This window comes from Ctenopharyngodon idella, chromosome 5, assembly GCF_019924925.1.
Source record: "Ctenopharyngodon idella isolate HZGC_01 chromosome 5, HZGC01, whole genome shotgun sequence".
Taxonomy (NCBI): Eukaryota; Metazoa; Chordata; class Actinopteri; order Cypriniformes; family Xenocyprididae; genus Ctenopharyngodon; species Ctenopharyngodon idella.
In genome coordinates, this window is record NC_067224.1 from 13244200 (window position 1) to 13264966 (window position 20767).

Genomic DNA, 20767 nt, shown 5'->3' on the forward strand with positions numbered 1-20767 from the left:
CCACCGTGGTGATGACATTTAGCCTATCGCTCTTTTGGGTGAGTCAATTACTGTCAGTAAATGGAGAAACCTTAACGATGGCATTTAAGGTCGTTTCTATTGATTAAATGAGAATGTTGAAACTTTAATGTCCTGAATTAGTTTGGTATAGGTTGGTTTGGTAGGCTATAAGACGACATTTATTTATAGTGCTTATGAAAGTAACACAATTTTGTATGTTTTTTATCATTATTATTTGTGATACCCAAGGAGGACGCAGTATCCATGGCAACCTCGCCACTCTTTTTATTATCCTTTAGTTAAGCCCTGCCACTTCTGCTGTGACCTGCGCTGTTTCAGACGCGCACTAAGAGCTCATGTCCAACAGTGATAGGATATTAAGAGCGCGCTCTCCACTCCAGCAGCTTTTCTCGCGCTGCTCGCACTGCTCATGTCCCTCGTACGTTTTTTGAATTTCCCACTCCAGTCCGTGTCACATCCGGTTCAGCACCACTGCTTGGCCCCGCTTCTCAAATTTCCTGCCCACACCTACCCTCTCGTATTAACCAAGCCAAGTTTGTCTAGTGATGAAGTAATATTTTCGCCGCTTTCGTGCACATCCCTACATTCGCGATCGGATCGGTGGTCCAGGAAGAAAGAGGACGAGGAGGCGTCGAGAAGCTGAGATGAGATAAATATGCAAAGAGACGGCTCTGCAAACCATTTCAATCTTATTTTCCCATTATTTTGGCGCTGATTTAAAACATAGCCTATACGCAATTTCAAGAGGAGCGTCTAATAGAGAGCCGGACAGCTGCACAGAAAACAGCTCTGCATGTGATATCTTCGGATCAGGTGGCATCGGCAGCTGAAGATGCAGCCTGCAAGCAAGCTCCTGAGTCTCACCCTCCTTGTACTGATGGGCACTGAACTCACCCAAGTAGGTTTATAAACGCCATTTTCAGCGCACATCTCGGGCTAATTAGGCAGATATGCTCAAATAAGCCGGTTACATGTATTATCATAAATGCAAATTAATCTACTGGGCAGCAGAGATCGGGATGGACTGATATGATTAAACCTCATTTAGAAGAAAATCACAGCAGGGTTTCTCCTATCTGAGCTTTTATGACACATGGCTAGAGGGGTTATTTTATAGTAACTTTTATGTAGGTTATTGTGCATGATAATGAATGTGTTTTCATAGTAATAGTTGACAGTTTTAGTATTTAAAGATAAATGCATCTTGGAAGCAGTGAAGTCTCTGTGTGAGAGAGTGATCATCAGTATCATTGTATCATTTGTATGATTATTCCTATTCAAGATAAAACACTCCAGGGCTTGTGCGGTGTATTCTCATTATCGACACGCTGTGATTGTCTCTGACACTCTACAATCTCACTTTGAAGACAAAAATAGCAAGTAAATTGCTTTCTCCACACTCCACATTGATGCTTCCTCTTCAGTCTTATGCCTTTGACATTGTAGGAAATCACTGTTGGTGAGTTAATCAACTGGAAACAGCTATACTGAAGAGGCAAGGTCGTTAGCCTTTATGAAAATTAATTTTGCAAATTTAATTAATCTTGCCTCTTTTCTGTATTCTCCGTGGGTTGTTCTGCGCAAGAAACTAAATGCAAGTTTTGCTTATCTTCATTTGTTTTGTTTTTTTATCTTTCATGGGCTTATTTTTTATTTCACCTTAATACTACAAGTAGCTATTAAGAAAATGTTAAAATGGAGCTAGTTTTTGAACTGCCATTTATTATATGGTTCATTAACTGAATCAGTCGTCTGAAACTAAGTGCCCTGTCCCATGATTTGTAATCTGTCCCAAATTATGAATCACTGAAGAAGAAAAAAAAGAAAAAAAAAGCTCCTGTTTCATGTGATAAAATCCAAGTTGATAAAAAATTTACATTGTTTCCAGTTATTATATCAACAATGGAATTAGAAGCACTTCATATTACAGTATATAATAATTTCAGAAGTGAAACATTATTTTAGACAATACCTTTAATTATTCTTTAATCAAAATAAGTCGTTTCGCATGTTATTTTTTTGTCCCACTTTATAGTAGGTGTCCTTAACTACTATGTACTTACATAAAAAAATAAGTACAATGTACTTCTTGTGTTCAAATTGTATCGCAAAACACTTTTGCTGCTATTGAGGTGGGATACGGGTAAGGTTAGTGACAGGTTCAGTAGTATGGGTAGGTTTAAGGGTGGGTTAAGGTGTAAGGGATGGGTCAACAGTGTAATTATAAATTTAATTACATGCAGGTATTTTTTTAAATATATAAGTACAATGTAAAATCATGTATGTACACAATAGGTGCATTGTATCAAATGATCAATTTAAATGTAAGTACATAGTAGTTAAGGCCACCTAATATAAAGTGAGACCTATATATATACTGTATATATATGGTAACACTTTACGATAAGGTTCATTAGTTAACATTAGTTAACTATATATATATATATATATATATATATATAATTGATCAAAAAATTCATAAATATGGTTGACCTGCACAGGAAGGAAATGTCTCATGTGTAAATCAGTGACCTATCAGGTATTACCCCTTTTTTAGTGCAGGTGAAATCAAGTGTTGCTAGCCAAAATTAAAAAGAAAAAGGACAGAAAATAAAGACGATATAGGGAACAAGGATGCTCTTACATTAAATCTGTTTAAAAGGTCTGGCTGCAAGTGCTATTTGTCACCAGTTCTTTAGGAATGTGTCTATGGTGTATATGTGTATAAACCAAATATGTTTGATTTAAAAAAAATAAAAAAATAAAAACTCATGTATGCTGGGCAAGGGGGTGGTGGGTGGCAGGGGGTCTGATTGGAACTTGTTCAAGATATTAAAAAAAAAAAAAAAAAATGTTAAAATGAGAAGGAAACCTGTACTGCCCTCTTTTGGTCAAATAATATCATGACATGTTGAGAGACAATTGGTCAGGCTATCCTATTAAAATTCCCCTGTTCAGAAGTGACTCATAAATAGCACTCATAAAGCACTGTTTCAAAGTGTGCATAACTGAGTTATCTAACATCTGCTGATATTTAGAGTTTAATGAAATGCTCAGAGAGCATTAACAATCATAGTTACTTTATTCTAGCATATAAATAATGTGTGTAGGCATGTGTACTGCATACCGTAGAGAGAGTCGTTGTACCAGTAATCGCTACACTACACCGATGAGCCGCAATATTACACAGCGCGCAAATTATTCAATGGAGTCGACTTTGTAGAGTAACTTTAACCAGTGGGTAATGTTGTCTCGCGCAAACCAATTTTTTTTATCGTCTCCAGCACCCAGCACCCTGTGTGCATATGTAAATATATAACAAAGCGATAAATAATCACAGTAGGCCTACTAATGTTTTCAATTCTGAACCTATAGGAATGCGCTCCGGTAGCGAGCCGTTGCCACAGACGAACGCGATTTCTATTCGCAAGCGTCTATTTAGCACATATTCTGAAAAACTTGTAATCCGTTACCCACCTTTGGTGCACAGGCTACTAAAACGTTGTTTGAATACACTTTTTAAATGTTAAGTTAATGACTTATTAAGACATCGCTCTCTGCATCAAAGGCACGCGCCTATCTTACATACATTTAGCGTACAGTTATAGGCAATTTGAGAGCAGAGTGCACTATTTTATCTATTAACCGTTTTAACTATTGCTGTCAGTATGGGTATTGTGATACTAAGGAAAACTTTGTACGTGTTCAGTGATTTAGTTCGTGCGTCAAGCGCCAGGAGGAGGTTTGTGATATTTATGAATATTTCACCAGTATACCGTGTGGGCGGGGGCACGGAACCAATGAGATGAGATGGTCTGCTGAACTGCCGTCATTATTCGTGTGGAGAGAGAAGACAGAACAAGCAGTCTTCTCATAAACCGAGAGTGCTTTCGTAATTATAAAGTTCAGTATAGGATAGGTGCGAGTAGAAATGTCCGAGATGAATTCATTTGAACTGGGTGCTTTACAGAAGCACATCTCCTCTGTCAGCAGCGCAGGTTACCAGTACAGTTCTCTATTGGAATGTGTATAATGAAGGTTAGGGAAAGAGAAGAGCAGAGATGTCGGTGCCTTTGCTGAAAATTGGAGTAGTGCTCAGCACGATGGCGATGATCACCAACTGGATGTCGCAAACGCTGCCCTCTCTAGTAGGTCTAAATAGCACCAAATTAAGCGTGGCACCTCCGGGTGTGCCGGACCGGAGCACTGGCGTGAGTTTACTTATTTTCTCTTTGTTCATGTTCTGTTTAGACAATATGAGCTGCAAAACATTTATATTATTGATACGTTACAAACTGGGCCTATACTATTTAAATAATGCATGTTGTAAAATGGAAAAATTATGTTATTCATACAGCACCCTAAAAAATCCATTCCGTCTCTATAAAAAAGAACAAAACTCAGTGGTTTTTACTTTTTTTTTTTTTTTTTACGTTGTAGGCTACCATGCCAACGTATACATATTGCATTACATAGGAGTACTATGTAAATAACATAATATATGAATATGGTAATTATTTAGTACTATAGATTGAAGTATGCTATTACCCTGCATTACCTTGGTACAGTACTACTGATATATACTTTTTATAAGGAGAGTATCAGTATGCAGTGCAAGTATTTAAGTGTTTGTCCGTCTTTAATGTTGATTTGGATTTTGTGCATTGGTGGAATCGTTGCTAATGTGTGTATATATATATCAGTCACAGACCTCAATTATTCTATGGGATTGCACGACTTTAACTGGACATATTCCTCTTTTATGTCACTGCATAAATCATGCAGTGTAGCAACACAAAAGGTGGCAAACAATGACAATAAAAAGATTTTTTTTTTTTTTTTTTTGACATACATTGAACTTTTGCACAGGAATTAAAAAAAAAAATTTGTTCAGTGTTAGACATTAGACATTTATGAGAAGGTGTTCATTTATGGGACGACACTAAGGAGGTGGTAGGAACCTGACAGTGAGAGTGTGTGATTAATTTTAATTGATATCCACTGTTATTCACCTCTTTCAATGGACAAAAACCTTTGTCTCCTCAGGTTTAAATGCTGCAGTCGGGTAAAATGTGTCCCCTCGGGGGGATTATTGACTTTGAGTGTTTTTGTAGCCTTGGGTAATTTCTATGAGTCACCTATAGAAATCCTGTGTTGAAATCTATACTATTTAAATCAGTTGTATTTGAGCAAGACAAAATTACTATAGTTTCTATTTTTTGTAAATGTATACATTCACTGTTTTGATATTGTGGTAAGCTCTGTCCTCATACAATAATAAAAACATTAGATTGTATTTTAATCTGAATTCAGCATTACAGCAGCAGCAGATTTACAAAGATGTTCCTTAGATTTAATAAAAAAATGCTTTCTGTCCGCACTGGTTTTGAATATGGATTATTCATTAGATTACTCAGGATTAGAGTAAGACATACGGAAACGCTCACTCTTCCAGATGGCTCTTTTATGTAAAGCCACTGGGTCATAAAATCCTCTTCGAGAAAAGACCATTTCACATCAAAGCACCAAATATGAAAATCCTTAGAAAACTGTATTTTGTCAGTGTATATTGGCCACTAGTACACCGCTCTGCTCTTGATGGACAAGGAGAAACAAAATGAGAGAGAGAGAGAGAGAGAGAGAGAGAGAGAGTAAAACAGAGAATACTGTAGCTGAGCTCAACAATGAGTTTGCTGGCCAAGTTGGAACTTAGTCCTGTACAAATAATCATATTATCCTGTAAAGCTATGCACTTTATAAACACTTTTGATTGAAAACGATTGCAGAGTGTGACACATTACTGATTTGTTTATCATTTTCATCTTATTTTGAATAAAACTCATGCTTCCAAGATTATCACAAGTCATACAATTACAAAACCTTCATCTATATCATCCAGCTGAATAATCTTACTTGGTGACATATTTACTTCAGCAGAATTCACAAAAACAACATTCCATAAACCACAGACAACAAAGTGTTTAAGTTTGTGTTGCATAAAAAACACATGATCAATTAAAGGATTAGTTCACTTCAGAATTGAAATGTCCTGATAATTTACTCACCCCCATGTCATCCGCGATGTTTATGTGTTTCTTTAAGAAATTAAGGTTTTTGAGGAAAACATTCCAGGATTTCTCTCCATATACTGGACTTCAATGGCAACCAACGGGTTGAAGGTCCAAATTGCAGTTTCAGTGCAGCTCTACGCGATCCCAGCCGAGGAATAAGGGTCTTATCTAGTGAAACAATAGGTAATTTTGTAAAAATAAAAATATAACCACAAATGCTCGTCTTGCACTAGCTCTGGGATGCGCTACGCATTACGTATTCACGCGTGATGTAGGCGGAAGTACTGAGCAAGTGTTTACAAAGCATATGTGCAAAGACTAAGTCAAACAGCCTTTACTAAAAAAAAAGGTAAAAAAACGATTTTGAAGTTGGAGGAGAAAATGAGATGGAGTTTTTCACCCTACCGCGGTACTTCCGCCTATACGTCACCCGTGAGCTTTCCAACGTGATTACATAATGCGTGGCGCATCACAGAGCTAGAGCAAGACGAGCATTTGTGGTTAAAAAGTTTTTTTTTTTTTTTTTTTTAAATTCGAAAATGACCAATCGTTTCGCTAGATAAGACCCTTATTCCTCGGCTGGGATTGTGTAGAGCGCTTTGAAGCTGCACTGAAACTGCAATTTGGACCTTTAACCCACTGGTAACTGTTGAAGTCCACTATATGGAGAAAAATCCTGGAATGTTTTCCTCAAAAACCTTCATTTCTTTTCGACTGAAGAAAGAAAGACATAAACATCTTGGATGACATGGGGGTGAGTAAATTATCAGGAAATTTTAATTCTGAAGTGAACTAATCCTTTAAATGTAAGATTATTGCAATGTATAAACATTAAAGACCTGGTATGACCGTTTCCGTCAACTGGCCAAAAACTCTTTCAGTCTGACCCTTGTGTAAGTGTTCAGGCAATTAACCTTCCCAAAGACTGCAGTGAGAGAAAGGATAAAATTGTTACAAAGCTGCTACAGCATATCTCAATCAGTCACTGACCTTGTTTCCTCTTTGTTTTGCCCCTTGCCCAGGTGCTGCCTGCTAACCCTGAAGAGTCGTGGCAGGTGTACAGCTCAGCACAAGACAGTGAGGGCAGGTGTGTGTGCACTGTTGTGGCTCCTCAGCAGACCATGTGTTCACGGGATGCCAGGACCAAACAACTGAGACAGCTCCTGGAAAAAGTAACCTTTGAAAATATTCCACACACATATCCGCACAAAGCCATACTGACAGAATAAATAGCTCACTGAATGCCTTTCATAGAACCTTTTAGCAGGGTTGTCACGGAGCACATGGCTTATTACTCATCTCTTATGTTCTCTTTCTCTCTTTCAGGTCCAGAATATGACTCAGTCCATCCAGAATCTTGACCAGAGGACCCAGAAAGACCTGCAGTATGTGCAAAGAATGGAGGTGCAGTTGAAAGGCCTGGAATCTAAGTTCAAACAGGTGGAGGAAAGCCACAAGCAGAATATCGCAAAGCAATACAAGGTGCGTACAAATATATGAGCTCATCCAAATTTTCTTCACTGTGGTTATTACATTTGTAAATGTCATATTTCATTCGTGACCTCATATAATATTTCCCATTTACAAAAGGTTAACTCACTTATTTCATTCAGCTCCCAACACTGGCCTTTAACATTACATTAACTAATCGATCTTTGAGAAAACGACTGAGCATATTAATTTTCTGTATATCTGCAAGCCAAGTGAGCTCAGAATATTTGTAATGAATGATTTTCTCCTCCTGAGTGGACGACACAGGCATTTTCCCCACGAGAAGTGAATTACAAAATATGATTCATTTTCCATCTTAGGTATTGTTTGCTGCCTGACATCAATTGCATCTGCATGCTAATGAGGCTGTTGCTATTTTTCGAAATGGAGGCGCAGTGATTTTGTTGCGCATTGCAATTTGTAGTGTGTGTATCGAGCTCCCGAAGTGGCATAGATTTTATAGATCTGTCTAGCACAATCTTTTAGCTCCTTCTGCATAATCCGGTCCTTCAGAAACTTTTAAACAAAAATAGTACATTGAACATTTTGCTCGTCAAACTGAATATTATGATCAGGAATGTGCACGCAAATCAGGCAGGTCAGCAGGCCAGTGTTGGCGGCACCTCTTGTTCATTTACCAAGTAAGGAATCTTCTCAAAACATTTTATGGCTTGACCTTTAAACATTTATTACATGAAAACATCAAATATTTGGGTGCAATCACTGGAAAAGGTCATCTTATACACCATCATTATACCAGAGTCTACATGGTGCTGTTCATTCTCAGAAGTTCAGGTCTATACAGAGCATATACAAACATGGTATTTCAGCCAAAGTAGGAAAATATAAAGAATGAATTTGATAAATGGAATCATGGGACATGGGAAATGCATTTTTCTTTGTTTGGATGAGGATGATTTTGCACTTATGATCCAAGTACAATATAATATATAATATAATATAAAAGTCCTTTCAAAAGTTTGGGGTCAGTAAGTTTATTTCTTTCTTATTTATTATTTATGTAAGTGTTTTTAAAAAAAAAATTAATAGTATTATATAAGCAAGAATTTGATTTACAGTAAAGACATTTCTAATATTACAAAAGATTTTCTATTTCAAATAAATGCTATTCTTTTGAACTTTGTAGTCCTCAAAGAATCTTGAAAAAAAAATTATCACAGTTTTCACAACAAAATTAACAAGCACAACTGTTTTCAACACTGATAATAATAAGAAATGTTTCTTGAGCACCAAATCAGCATATTAGAATGATTTCTGAAATTATCATGTGACACTGAAGATTATATTAATTTATAATATTTCACAATATAACTGTTTTACTGTGTTTTTTGTCAAATAAATGCAGCCTTGGTGAGCGTTAGAGACTTATTTCAAAAACATAAAACAAATCGTACTGACTCCAAACCTTTTGAACGGTAGTGTGTGTATATAATACTTTCTATTAAAGGGTTAGTTTACCCAAAAATGAAAATTATGTCATTAATTACTCACCCTTATGTCATTCCACACCCGTAAGACCTTCGTTCATCTTCGTAACACAAATTAAGATATTTTTGATAAAATCCGATGGCTCAGTAAGGCCTCTATTGCCAACAAGATAATTAACACTTTCAGATGCCCAGAAAGCTACTGAAGACATATTTAAAACAGTTCATGTGACTACAGTGGTTCAACCTTGAAGCGACGAGAATACGTTTTGTGCGCCAAAAAAACAAAATAACGACTTTTCAACAATATCCAGTGATGGCCAATTTCAAAACGCTGCTTCGAGGCTTTACGAATCTTTTGTTTCGAATCTTACGGTTCGGAGCGCCAAAGTCATGTGATTTCAGTAAACGAGGCTTCGTTATGCCATAAAAAAGTTGAAATTTGAATAGTTCACGTGACTTTGTCAGTTTGATACGTGATCCGAACCACTGATTCAAAACAAAAGATTCGTAAAGCTTCAAAGCAATGTTGTTGAAAAGTCGTTATTTTTTTATTTATTTTTTTTTTTGGCTCACAAAAAGTATTCTCGTCGCTTTATAATATTAAGGTTGAACCACTGTACTCACATTAACTGTTTTAAATATGTTTTTAGTAGATTTCTGGGCATCTGAAAGTGTTAATTGTCTTGCTGGCAATGGAGCCCTCACTGAGCCATCAGATTTTATAAAAAATATCTTAATTTGTGTTCCAAAGATGAACGAAGGTCTTAAGGGTGTAGAACGGCATGAGGGTGAGTAATTAATGACATCATTTTCATTTTTGGGTGAACTAACCCTTTAATATTATGTTCTTTCTTAATCTATGTCCTCATTTATGTGTATAAACTTGGGCAGAAACCATCATGATTATTTCCACACGTGCAAATCATTTCAAGCATGCATTTGTGTGTTAGTTCATCCCATCAAATAATTTTTTTAATAAAATGTGTTGCATAATTTCTGTACATACAGCTGTAACTGTGAAAATGTGTGTATTAGAAAGGCTAGCGAGTTAGCTATTCAACCAAATTTCATTTTCTTGCTTGCAGGGCTAACTTTATGAATTAAATCAAAGCTGCAGAGACTGAAGAACAAGTTCAATCCCATTGTAATCCTCAGCTGGTCAACTGATTGCATCATTCAGTTTATTTTAAATACAAAGCACCTTTGAATTCTGTTTGCGCTCTTTTTGTGCATGCCACTATTGCAGCCTTCCTTGAGTAGATTTTCTTATGTTATGACATCTCCATGTCTTTCCTAATTCAGATTTGTTTATGCATATTTGGATATTTTGAAACAAGAGAAACTATTGTTGTATATGTGAAGCATGTAACCTTCGACACCTTGCATTTTAAACACTGGAAAATAAAGAGAGTTTTTTCAAATTTTTGCTGGTGTACTGAGAACTTGTTTTATACCATGCTGAACTCTACATCTGTTTGCTAGGCACACTCAGAAATCGTTATAGAGTAGGCAGAGAGGGCAAGTGTAGGGCAAGACAGGTGTTTGGACGCAATCGTTGCACGCATGCCTACTGAACCAAGCCTATTTTAACCTTTCAGGCCATAAAAGCGAAAATGGAGGAACTTAGGCCAATGATACCAGTGTTGGAGGAATACAAGGCCGATGCAAAATTGGTAATGCAGTTTAAAGAGGAGGTCAAGAATCTGACATCAGTGCTAAGTGAACTGCAGGAGGAGATCGGGGCCTTTGACTACGAGGAGCTTCACAACAGGGTGTCTAATCTTGAGGAGAGGCTTCGTGCATGCATGCAAAAATTAGGTAGGATGAGTTTGAGCACAAACACAAACAACCTTGATATTTCATTTCAAAATATTATATATGACAGTGCACAAGAAGGCCAATTTGTTGCTATAACACACACTTTAGCATGCAAGAAAATATGAGATTTTTCTCTTTTTCACATTTTTTTTGAATTACGATTTGAACAGCCCAGAAAAAGCAGCTAGAAAAAATATATTGGAGTTGCTTTTATGCAGCTATAAAATAAAGCATAAACAAAGGTACACTTTTTCTCATATTAAAAAAAAAAAAAACTCAGCTTCTGTGGTTGCTATTTACAGCACATTTCAAATAGCTGTGTAGCCTCAATATTCAAATTCAAGATACTTCACATCAGAAACATTGGTCCTGACTCGGTAAGGGATGATTGAGCAAAACACAAAACACTGTCATTTATTGTGCTGCTTGGAGTCATTAGCATGCTGAATTTAAACAACACAACATATGCGCCAGTCTTTCTTTATCCCTGTCATTTTCCCTGTTTGAAATGCCATGTCTCAGCATAGCTAATCTGATACAGATAGTGGTAGCAGATTCAGATGTTGCCTTATTCTAAAGTGAGGAATGGATCTCATATGGATGTTAGACACAGACGTGACTAATGAGAAGCTGCTGTGCTGTTCTCTCATCTAACAAATGCCTTTGGGTCCACCTGAGCCATGGCATGAATTCATAGCGACTTTACAGGTAAATTTAATAACATTATCAAATTCAGTATGACAGGAAACGGTCTTTGACACATTTATAGACAAATCCTCAGTTGAATGAACATCCTAACGATTTTATCCAAAAGCAAAATGTACGTTTTTACAGAAATCTTAATAACTATTCATACATTGGAATATAGGTCAGAAGCTCTGAGTAACAATAGAGAATTGCTCTTCTTTTTGGAGCATTTATTTTAGATTCAGACGAATAACAGATTTAGTACTCATACATAATGCAAATGCAGCCTTACTTTGATTGATTAAAGGAGGACAGCATGCTGGGTTTTGGTGCTTAACAATAAATACCAAAAAAAAGAGCTGCACTCTTAAGTTTTCCACTGAGCTAAAGCTACATGCAGTGATAAAGAGAGTCATCTAAATATGATCATGGGATTCTATTGAAAGATTACTGTTCCCAGTACAGTAATCTCCTGGCTGCCTGAATTTCTAATACTTCATTACGCAAGGGAGTTAAATCACTGGATGAGAAAAAAAACCCACTGATAATTTGTTCACCAGTACAGAATAAATGAGGTGGACTTCGTTGTAGTTAATAGTGTTTTTTGAGAGAAGCAAGCCTGAACCAGCTATTTTGTGATTGCTGACCATAAAATTTTAAGCTATTTAACTATTAACTATTTTAAATCATTTTTTTACCAATTATTCTATAATTATAATGTAATTAGTATGAGGTCATTGAAAGGCTTTATTATTATATTATATTATATTATATTATATTATATTATATTATAAGTATCTTATGCTCACCAAGGCTCCTTTTATTTAATCAAAAGTACAGTATGGTAAAAACAGATATATTGTGAAATATTATTACAATTTAAAATAACTATAATATATTTTCAAATATAATTTATTTATTTGATGGCAAAACTGAAATTGCAATGTCACATGATCCCTTAGAAATCATTCAAATATGCTGATTTAATGCTCAAGAAACATTTCTTATTACTATCAATGTTGAAAACAGTTTTGCTGCTTAAAGGGTTAGTTCACCCATAAATGAAAATTCTGTCATTCATTACTCACCCTCATGTCGTTCCACACCCGTAAGGCCTTTTCGTTCATCTTTGGAACACAAATTAAGATGTTTTTGATAAAATCTGATGGCTTAGTGAGGCCTCAATTGCCAGCAAGATAATTAACACTTTCAGATGCCCAGAAAGGTACTAAAGATGTATTTAAAACAGTTCATGTGACTACAGTGGTTCAACCTTAATGTTATGAAGCGACGAGAATTCTTTTTGTGCTTCATGAAGCTTCGAGGCTTTATGAATCTTTTGTTTCGAATCAGTGGTTCGGAGCGCGTATCAAAGTGCCAAAGTCACGCTCCCCAGTGGTGAACCATTGAAATTTCGAAACACTTAGGACGTAATGAAGCCTTGTTTACTGAAATCAAGAGACTTTGGCAGTTTGATACATGCGCTGAACCACTGATTCGAAACAAAAGATTCATAAAGCTTCGAAGCTTCATGAAGCAGTGTTTTGAAGTCACCCATCACTAGATATTGTTGAGTCGTTATTTTGTCTTTTTGGTGCACAAAAAGTATTCTCGTCACTTCATAACATTAAGGTTGAACCACTGTAGTCACATGAACTGTTTTAAATACGTCTTTAGTAGCTTTCTGGGCATCTGAAAGTGTTAATTATCTTGCTGGCAATGGAGGCCTCACTGAGCCATCGGATTTTATCAAAAATATCTTAATTTGAACGAAGGTCTTACGGGTGTGGAACAACATGAGGGTGAGAAATTTAGTGTATGTTATGTTATATCTACATACATATGTATAATTCAATCTAAAATCATGAAAAAAATTCTTTTCCAGTTCCATTTATTAAGGTGCATATGTTGTGCCATAAAAAATGCATTCAGTTGGTAGCTTGGATAAAAATCACCAAGTCAAAGCAAAGAGTTATTGATACATTAGTAATGGGTTTCTGCTAAGCTTCTCTAACCGATTATGTATCCAATGGCATTCCATTATGCATTGTACATTTAGCAAAAGAAGACTTGGGATGGGTTGGCAAGATTTAATGCCATAACATTATGTAAATATCTGGGAAAATTACATAAACATGTTATCTATGCAGAGCAGCAGTCACACATTAGGGATGTAGGGCTGTGAACTTCTGTTGCTTGCTGTATATTTCAACATAATTGCATCAACAGTCAGCATCATCAGGACTATAGATCCTAGCCTTCATTCCATGAATATTCAGTTGTACTACTGCTTTATAATCCAACAAGAGCTACTTTGCTATGTATCTCCTAAATACACTAATATAAATTCAACATTTGGCCATCGGGTCTGGTGTAAAGACCGACCACCTGTGCTGAGAAAGTTAGTCAGGCTGGTACTTACTCAATATTGTGTGTCATAGAATATCTTTGAATGCAGATTCTGCTTACAGCAGTACATCTGAAACAGAGAATTGGGTGAATAAATCACAACTCATTCAATCCCAAGGGGATTATGGAATTGCACAGGTCAATATTAGCAGATTATGAGTAATCGTATAGAGGTCGGTCTGTTCAAGGGCTTTTCAGTGACTTTAATGTAGGGTAAATCAGTATTATTTGATTGCAGTAATGTTATGCCAATGCTTGTATTAAAAATACATATAATATAGCCCACTGATTTGTAATTTGAAAGGAGAGCACAATATAAAATAAATAAGAGATAATGGACAGTCAGCTGGTCATGATCACAAAATAAATACAGACGTAAAGCAGAAGGGTTTTATATCATTGTGGAAGGGTTTATTTTGCGACAATGACTGGCTGACTCACCAAATAAATAAATACATGAACATGAAATATTGATTTGAGTTTTTTTCAAGTGAGAAGAAAGAGAGCACAGAGAAACGAGAGACTTGAAACTAGCATGGAGATTGGTTGCCAGGGACAACTGTCAGATATACAGTTTAGTGTCATTATATTTCAGTGATTTACCTATCAGAATCAAGTATTCTGGAGAGCCGTAATGACACCAGATAGCCAGGTCAGTGAAATATAAAACAATTCTTTCACCAGATCTGGCTCCAGTGAGGCTTTATATAAACCATCATAATGATCTCGTTTCAGTGGCAAGAACAGAATATTGGAAAAATATCATGGGAAACAGAGGAGTATCTATAAATGTACATTTCGTTTAAAAGCAGTTGCTATTCCCAAGTGAACTGCCAGAACAGCACAGCTAAAGAAAGAAAGAGAAAGTGAGAGAAAGGGATACAGCATCAATTCTCTGAAAGACATAAAGTGACAGAAAAATAGTGAAAAAGAGGTCCAGAAAGAAGTGTAAATGAGAGAAGAACACGCTTCCTTGTGTACGAGGACTCTTATAACACTGCAGACGTCTACACAAGTTATGCTCCAGTGCGTCTGTCTGACACTGTGTCAAAACAGCGAGTATGAGAGCTTCACTGATGCCTGCAAACTTCTGCCTGAGTGCCTAACACACACCAGAATATGACAGGAACTCCAATGTCTCCCCCATCTGCCACAAGCCCATTTACCAGTGCGGAACACTGAAGTTTAACAGCATTTCGCTCTCTCATAAGAAAGCAAAGGAGCAAAGTGTGAAAGGAAATAGAAATTCTGTCATCATTTACTCACCCTATGTCATTACAACCCATATTCCTTTTTTCTAAGAGATGGATGTTCATGTTGCTCTTTTCTACGCAATGAAAGCAAATGGTAACCAAAGCTGTCATGCTCCAAAAATGACAACAAATCACCATAAAAGTAGCATTACAGTAGTCCAACTCATGAACTATATTCCAAGTTATTCATGCAATTTGAATATGCACATCACATTATGAGAGACATGAGAACAAATGACATTTGGTGTCACTGACTTCAAACCTGGTGTGATACATCTTGACACACAATAGAATATTATCAGTGAATAACTTAAATTTTCCCCTGATGGTGATATGAGGGCAAGTCCATCAAATATTTAATGTCTTAACTGAATTCCTTCAAAAGACTTATATAACGCACAAATTTTTGGTTCTTTTTAATATTGTTGGAGCTTGACAGCCTCTGGTCAGCATTCAGTTTCACTGCATGGAAAAGAGCAGCATAAATACTCTCTTTTTGTGTTCTACAGAAGAAAAAAAGTCTTGGAAGTACACATGAGTGAGTAAATGATGAAAAATGATGAAAATAAAATTTTATTTTTTTACTGTTATTACCAGCTTGTGGGAAGCTGACAGGAATAAGTGATGCTATAACCATAAAGACATCTGGATCAAGATATGGATCCTGGATGACGGATCCGCTTGCCCCTGATGGTGATACGAGGGTGAGTTCATCAAATCTTTACTGTCTTAACTGAATTCCTCTGGATTTTTTGTGTGAGAGAAAAATAGCTTTGATCACTTTACATCCCTCATTTTAATCACAACTGGTTTTGTTTTGTTTTTATTTTATTTTTAATTTGACTTCATCTTATCAGCACTCTTTTTATCCCTGCAGTGAATTTTCTTGCAAACATGCCAAGAGTGTGGCTTATTAAATTACCAGCTCACATTAAGATGCAAATGATGAGTGTAAATCTTGCAGGATTTCATTAGTTTGGCAGCAAAGTCATTCCCAGTAAGAGCTGAATGATGTCTGTTAATTCCTGTGTCAGTATTTCCCACACACAAGCATTGTTATATTGCTGTTGTTTTCATATCTTTGTTTTCACACATACCTTAGTGTGCTAAAAACAAAAATCTTGTAAGACTATTTTAGTTCCCTGCCTTTGTACAAGCTTTCTGTCTTTCTCCAATTTCTTGAACAAATCTAACACATCCATCTTGGTTAGATGTCAGTAGCAAGTAAGTTGCTTGACAACTAATCCATGATCCCATCATATATTAATGCAACAACTTCAAAGAGGATGGCTGAAGGTGAAGCGGTGGAGTTTTTAGCCCCTTTGAGATGGATCGATCCAGTAGAAAAGCCCAGAAACAGAAAGGCATCTGGCCTGCAGATCTGTCTGAGCCTTAAATGATTGATGAAGGGTCAGAGAGTTGCCCTTGCGTGAAGCTTCTGATAGCCTTAGCGTGCAGCTTCCATATATTTTAGGGTCAGACCGTTTTAAAATGTGCTTGTTTTAAGGATTGGCTTTTAGGAAATAGATTCTCAGCAGGATATGCTAATATAGGCAAGTAAAAAATAAAAATAATAATACATCTGTTCCAAGGACTCAGGTTACATGCTGACCTTGACTGTGAAAGGATTAATGACATAAGAGTGTCCATGGTAAAGAAAAGGGGGAAAAAAATCACACGTGCCAAGTGAATGTCATGTGATGTAAACATCAAGTAAAAAGTAATAACATATTTTCTGTACTCCTTCAATACATTTGAGTGTACACGTTTAATCATTATTTTAAAATAAATATAAATATACTTAATATAATAATAATAATTCATAAATGATCAACGATTCATATTTATTAATTCATACATACCATTATTTTTTTAGGGAGTCGCACCACATGACATTTTACAACCTGAACTCACTTTGCCTTGTCACAAAAAGGTCAAACTATTTGTTCATTTAAGAGGCTTATTGTTCTTGACATTCATGAGGGTCTGCAAGGGTCCTTTTTATGATATCATTTTCTGTTTTGTTTTGTTTTGTTTTGTTTTGTTTCGCACGTTGATGTACATTGGTCACTCCACATGACTTGGTTGACAGAAGTTTTCAAATATTAAAAACAGTGAAGCCATTTAATTTCATGTTTTTTTACCTATACCAAAGTGCTTAAAAAGTTGTTCTTCAAAAATTTAATTCTTTTAATGAGACTTTCCAGGACAGTTCATATAATGACAGGTGTATCACCCTGACATTTTTTACCCAAAAAAGATCAAAATGAATTTGAATTTTTAGAAATGAAAAACATGTTCACTATATCATGAGTCACTATATATGCATATGTAATGCATTCTTTGAATAAATGAATAGGTAGGACACTGATGCTCATTATTGTTCCACCACCAGGTGTGGTACATGGACGGTTACCACAACAACCGCTTTGTTCGGGAATACAAGTCCATGGTCGACTTCATGTATTCAGACAACTTCACCTCACATCGACTTCCTCACCCCTGGTCGGGCACAGGACAGGTGGTCTACAACGGCTCCATCTACTTCAATAAGTTCCAAAGCAACACCATCATCAAATTTGACTTTAAGACAGCCACCATCAGCAAGTCCGGTCAGCTGGATTACGCCGGCTACAACAACCGTTACCACTATTCCTGGGGTGGTCACTCCGACATTGACCTTATGGTGGACGAAAGTGGGCTTTGGGCTGTGTATGCCACCAATCAAAATGCAGGAAACATTATAATCAGCAAGCTCAACCCATCAACCCTGCAGGTCATCAAAAGCTACACCACCAACCACCCAAAGAGGAGCGCAGGAGAGGCCTTCATGATCTGCGGGACGCTTTATGTCACCAATGGATACTCGGGAGGGACAAAGGTCTACTTTGCTTTCCATACCAACTCCTCTACTTATGAGTATATCGACATCCCCTTACAGAACAAGTATTCCCATATCTCCATGCTGGATTATAACCCTAGGGACAGAGCTCTTTATGCATGGAACAACGGACACCAGGTGCTGTATAACGTCACCTTGTTCCACGTCATTCGATCTGAGGAACTCTAAAGTGACATTCACCATCCGATATACAGTAGCACTGAGGAAATTTATTACTGAAAATTAGAGTAATGCCTGATGATTGTTCAATAAAAGAAGGCGTATCAAAAGTAATAGTTAATGGCAACATAATGAACAGCTGCCAGAAAGCCTTTTTTTAAGCTCTCCTTAGATGATTGCTTGAATTTTCACTGCTAAAAAAAAAAGATTTTATTAATTAGTATTTTTATCTTATTGTCCGTTAAAAATATTAAAACATGATTAAGCAAAATTACATACGATAAGCTTTTTTTTTTTGTTTTAAGCATGAATTGAACAAAGTAGATTTATTCTTAAAACAAAACTTATATATATATATACGTATATATATACTTGTACAGCTTTACAAACATGATTCAATTTACATAGTAGAGGGCAAAGAAACGTGATGCAAGAAAGATGTCATTAAGTTACCCAGTTATGTCCTTTGTATTGAGAGCAATCAAAACTATTTAACATCAACTAAAGAACCGAAGGCACTGACTGTTGGAGGCAATCTGTTAAAGAACTGCAGTGTGTTGTTGTGACTGTATGTAGTTTCTAATCTTCACAAAGATTTGCATGAGCATTTTTTAGCACTACAATTCACATGATTGTATTTTTTTTTTCTTCCCCCCCCCGCATTAATATGAACCTTATATGTGAAAAAGAGATTAGATTAGTGATGGGTTTGCTATTCTTCCTGCCATGTTTCATTTTTGCTGTATCTTTTGTGTTGTGCTATCTTTTTTTAAATTTGTGTTCATAAAGTGACTTAAATAGTAGGATGGATTGTAAGAAAAAGAAGCCAAGAGAATATATATATATATATATATATATATATATAAAGAAGTTGTCCGCAAAAAGAGGTATCAAAAGACAATGTTTAAAAAAAATGTATTTACAAGGTATTACTCTTTGATTGTATTTCAAGACAGATTCATGTGTTAGCTGTCTTAGTTAGAAGAAATAGTTGGCGTCATCTTAAACTGTTATGCTTGCATCTGTGTTGTACTTGCAGTGTGATTCATATCAATAAAGCCAGTCTTTATTTTACACTTCTTACCTGAAGGAAATGAAATCATGAGCCAGATATGTGTAGATCAAATTACAGTCTCCAAAATAAAGATCTATAAATAAAGAAAACAATATTCTCTTTTGTCTACTGAGAAAAAGATTTCTGCGGATAATAACCCGACTCCAGCTTCTGGAGCCAAGGGAAATGTCAAATGGGACTGAATAGTCTAAAGAAAAAATAAGACCAGTCTAAAGGTGGATATCATTACCAACCTATATTCTTTCTCCATGGCAACGGGGGCAGAAAGTGATGACCTCATCTGTTTGTCTGCAGTGAAAGAGCTGATCCGGAAGCAGTGGGACACGCACTAAAGACAGAGCAACTCATTAGCCCTCAGCTCTTCTCTAAAGGCAGTGTCAAATTGAATTGTCTGGTCTGTCTGCGCTCAGCAAATGCACATTTAATTCAAGCCACCGTGACACTGGCAAACTGCTATTCAGGGAAGACATCAAACACTGAAGGTGCTTAGATTTAATGCATTTCTTTCTTCTTTCATCTCAAGGTAGCCATCAGATCTAATCAGCTAATCTAATTCCCCTCAACACGTCAGTGCCATAGAGCCAGCACAGTCATAAATGAGCCTCTATGTTACATTCTCATTGTGATGAAAGAGTCATCTTCATTCTTTATAATTAAGCAATATACAACTAATGTAATTGTTTCACAACGAAAAAAATATTTTAACGCTTCCAGATGCAAAGGACATTTAAAGAGAATAAATAAAATTCTCACCCCCTACTGGCTCTCATGTTGTTCCAAAACTGTGTTTTGAAGACAAAGTGTTGTTGTTTTTTTCAGTGTTGTTTTGGATTCCATTTTTCCACAAAACACTTTTTAAATAAAACGTCTCTTTTTGTGTTCCACTAAAAATCATACTTGCTTGGAGAAACATGAGGGTGAGTAAATGATAAGAGAATTTGGGTGAACTATCCCTTTAATGCCATATTGAACCATATTGCGGTTCTTTAACAGGCTGTTTGGCTGGGTAGTGCAGCCCTGTTAGCCCCTGCTGGTAGATGGCGTGACTGGCACCATCTGGCTGCAAAAAAGCATATTTCTCTATTGAGGGCCATTCAAAACCAGTAGCGCATTACATTCTGATAAAGATATAAAATGTTTTTACATATTTCAAGTAAGAGCCTGCACCTTTTGAAAGCTTTATAGAAAGTTTTAGATTTTTATTATTATTTTTTTATGGGTACTTGATTTTGTCATCCCATGAAACTGCCATTGAGAGGAATGGGAAATCCAAAAGAAAGCTCTCTACAGGTATTATAGGCCTCCTTGAACCTAACCTGCAGTGGTGTTGCAAGGTTTTCTGGGCCCTCTGTAAAGGTTCTTGCATTGGGCCCCCTCTGTATAAATCACGCTGGGGCCCTCAAGGGAGATCGTTATGGGCCCTCCATTGC

The 20767-nt window shown here is 36.4% G+C and overlaps 1 protein-coding gene across 2 annotated transcripts; it reads left to right on the plus strand.

The window, feature by feature from the left end:
* The first annotated feature begins 404 nt into the window (after window positions 1-404).
* On the plus strand, window positions 405-19429 carry olfm1a (olfactomedin 1a). 2 transcript variants are annotated; one of them, XM_051895195.1, is made up of 6 exons: window positions 405-919; window positions 7115-7264; window positions 7419-7574; window positions 10633-10852; window positions 15799-15905; window positions 17597-19429. In XM_051895195.1, the coding sequence occupies exons 1-6, from the start codon at window positions 854-856 to the stop codon at window positions 18269-18271; spliced, it is 1374 nt and encodes a 457-aa protein (XP_051751155.1). In that variant the 5' UTR covers window positions 405-853; the 3' UTR covers window positions 18272-19429. The 2 variants fall into 2 exon arrangements, with proteins under 2 accessions (XP_051751155.1, XP_051751154.1); XM_051895194.1 differs by lacking the exon at window positions 405-919 and adding an exon at window positions 3850-4232.
* The last annotated feature ends 1338 nt before the right edge of the window (window positions 19430-20767 follow it).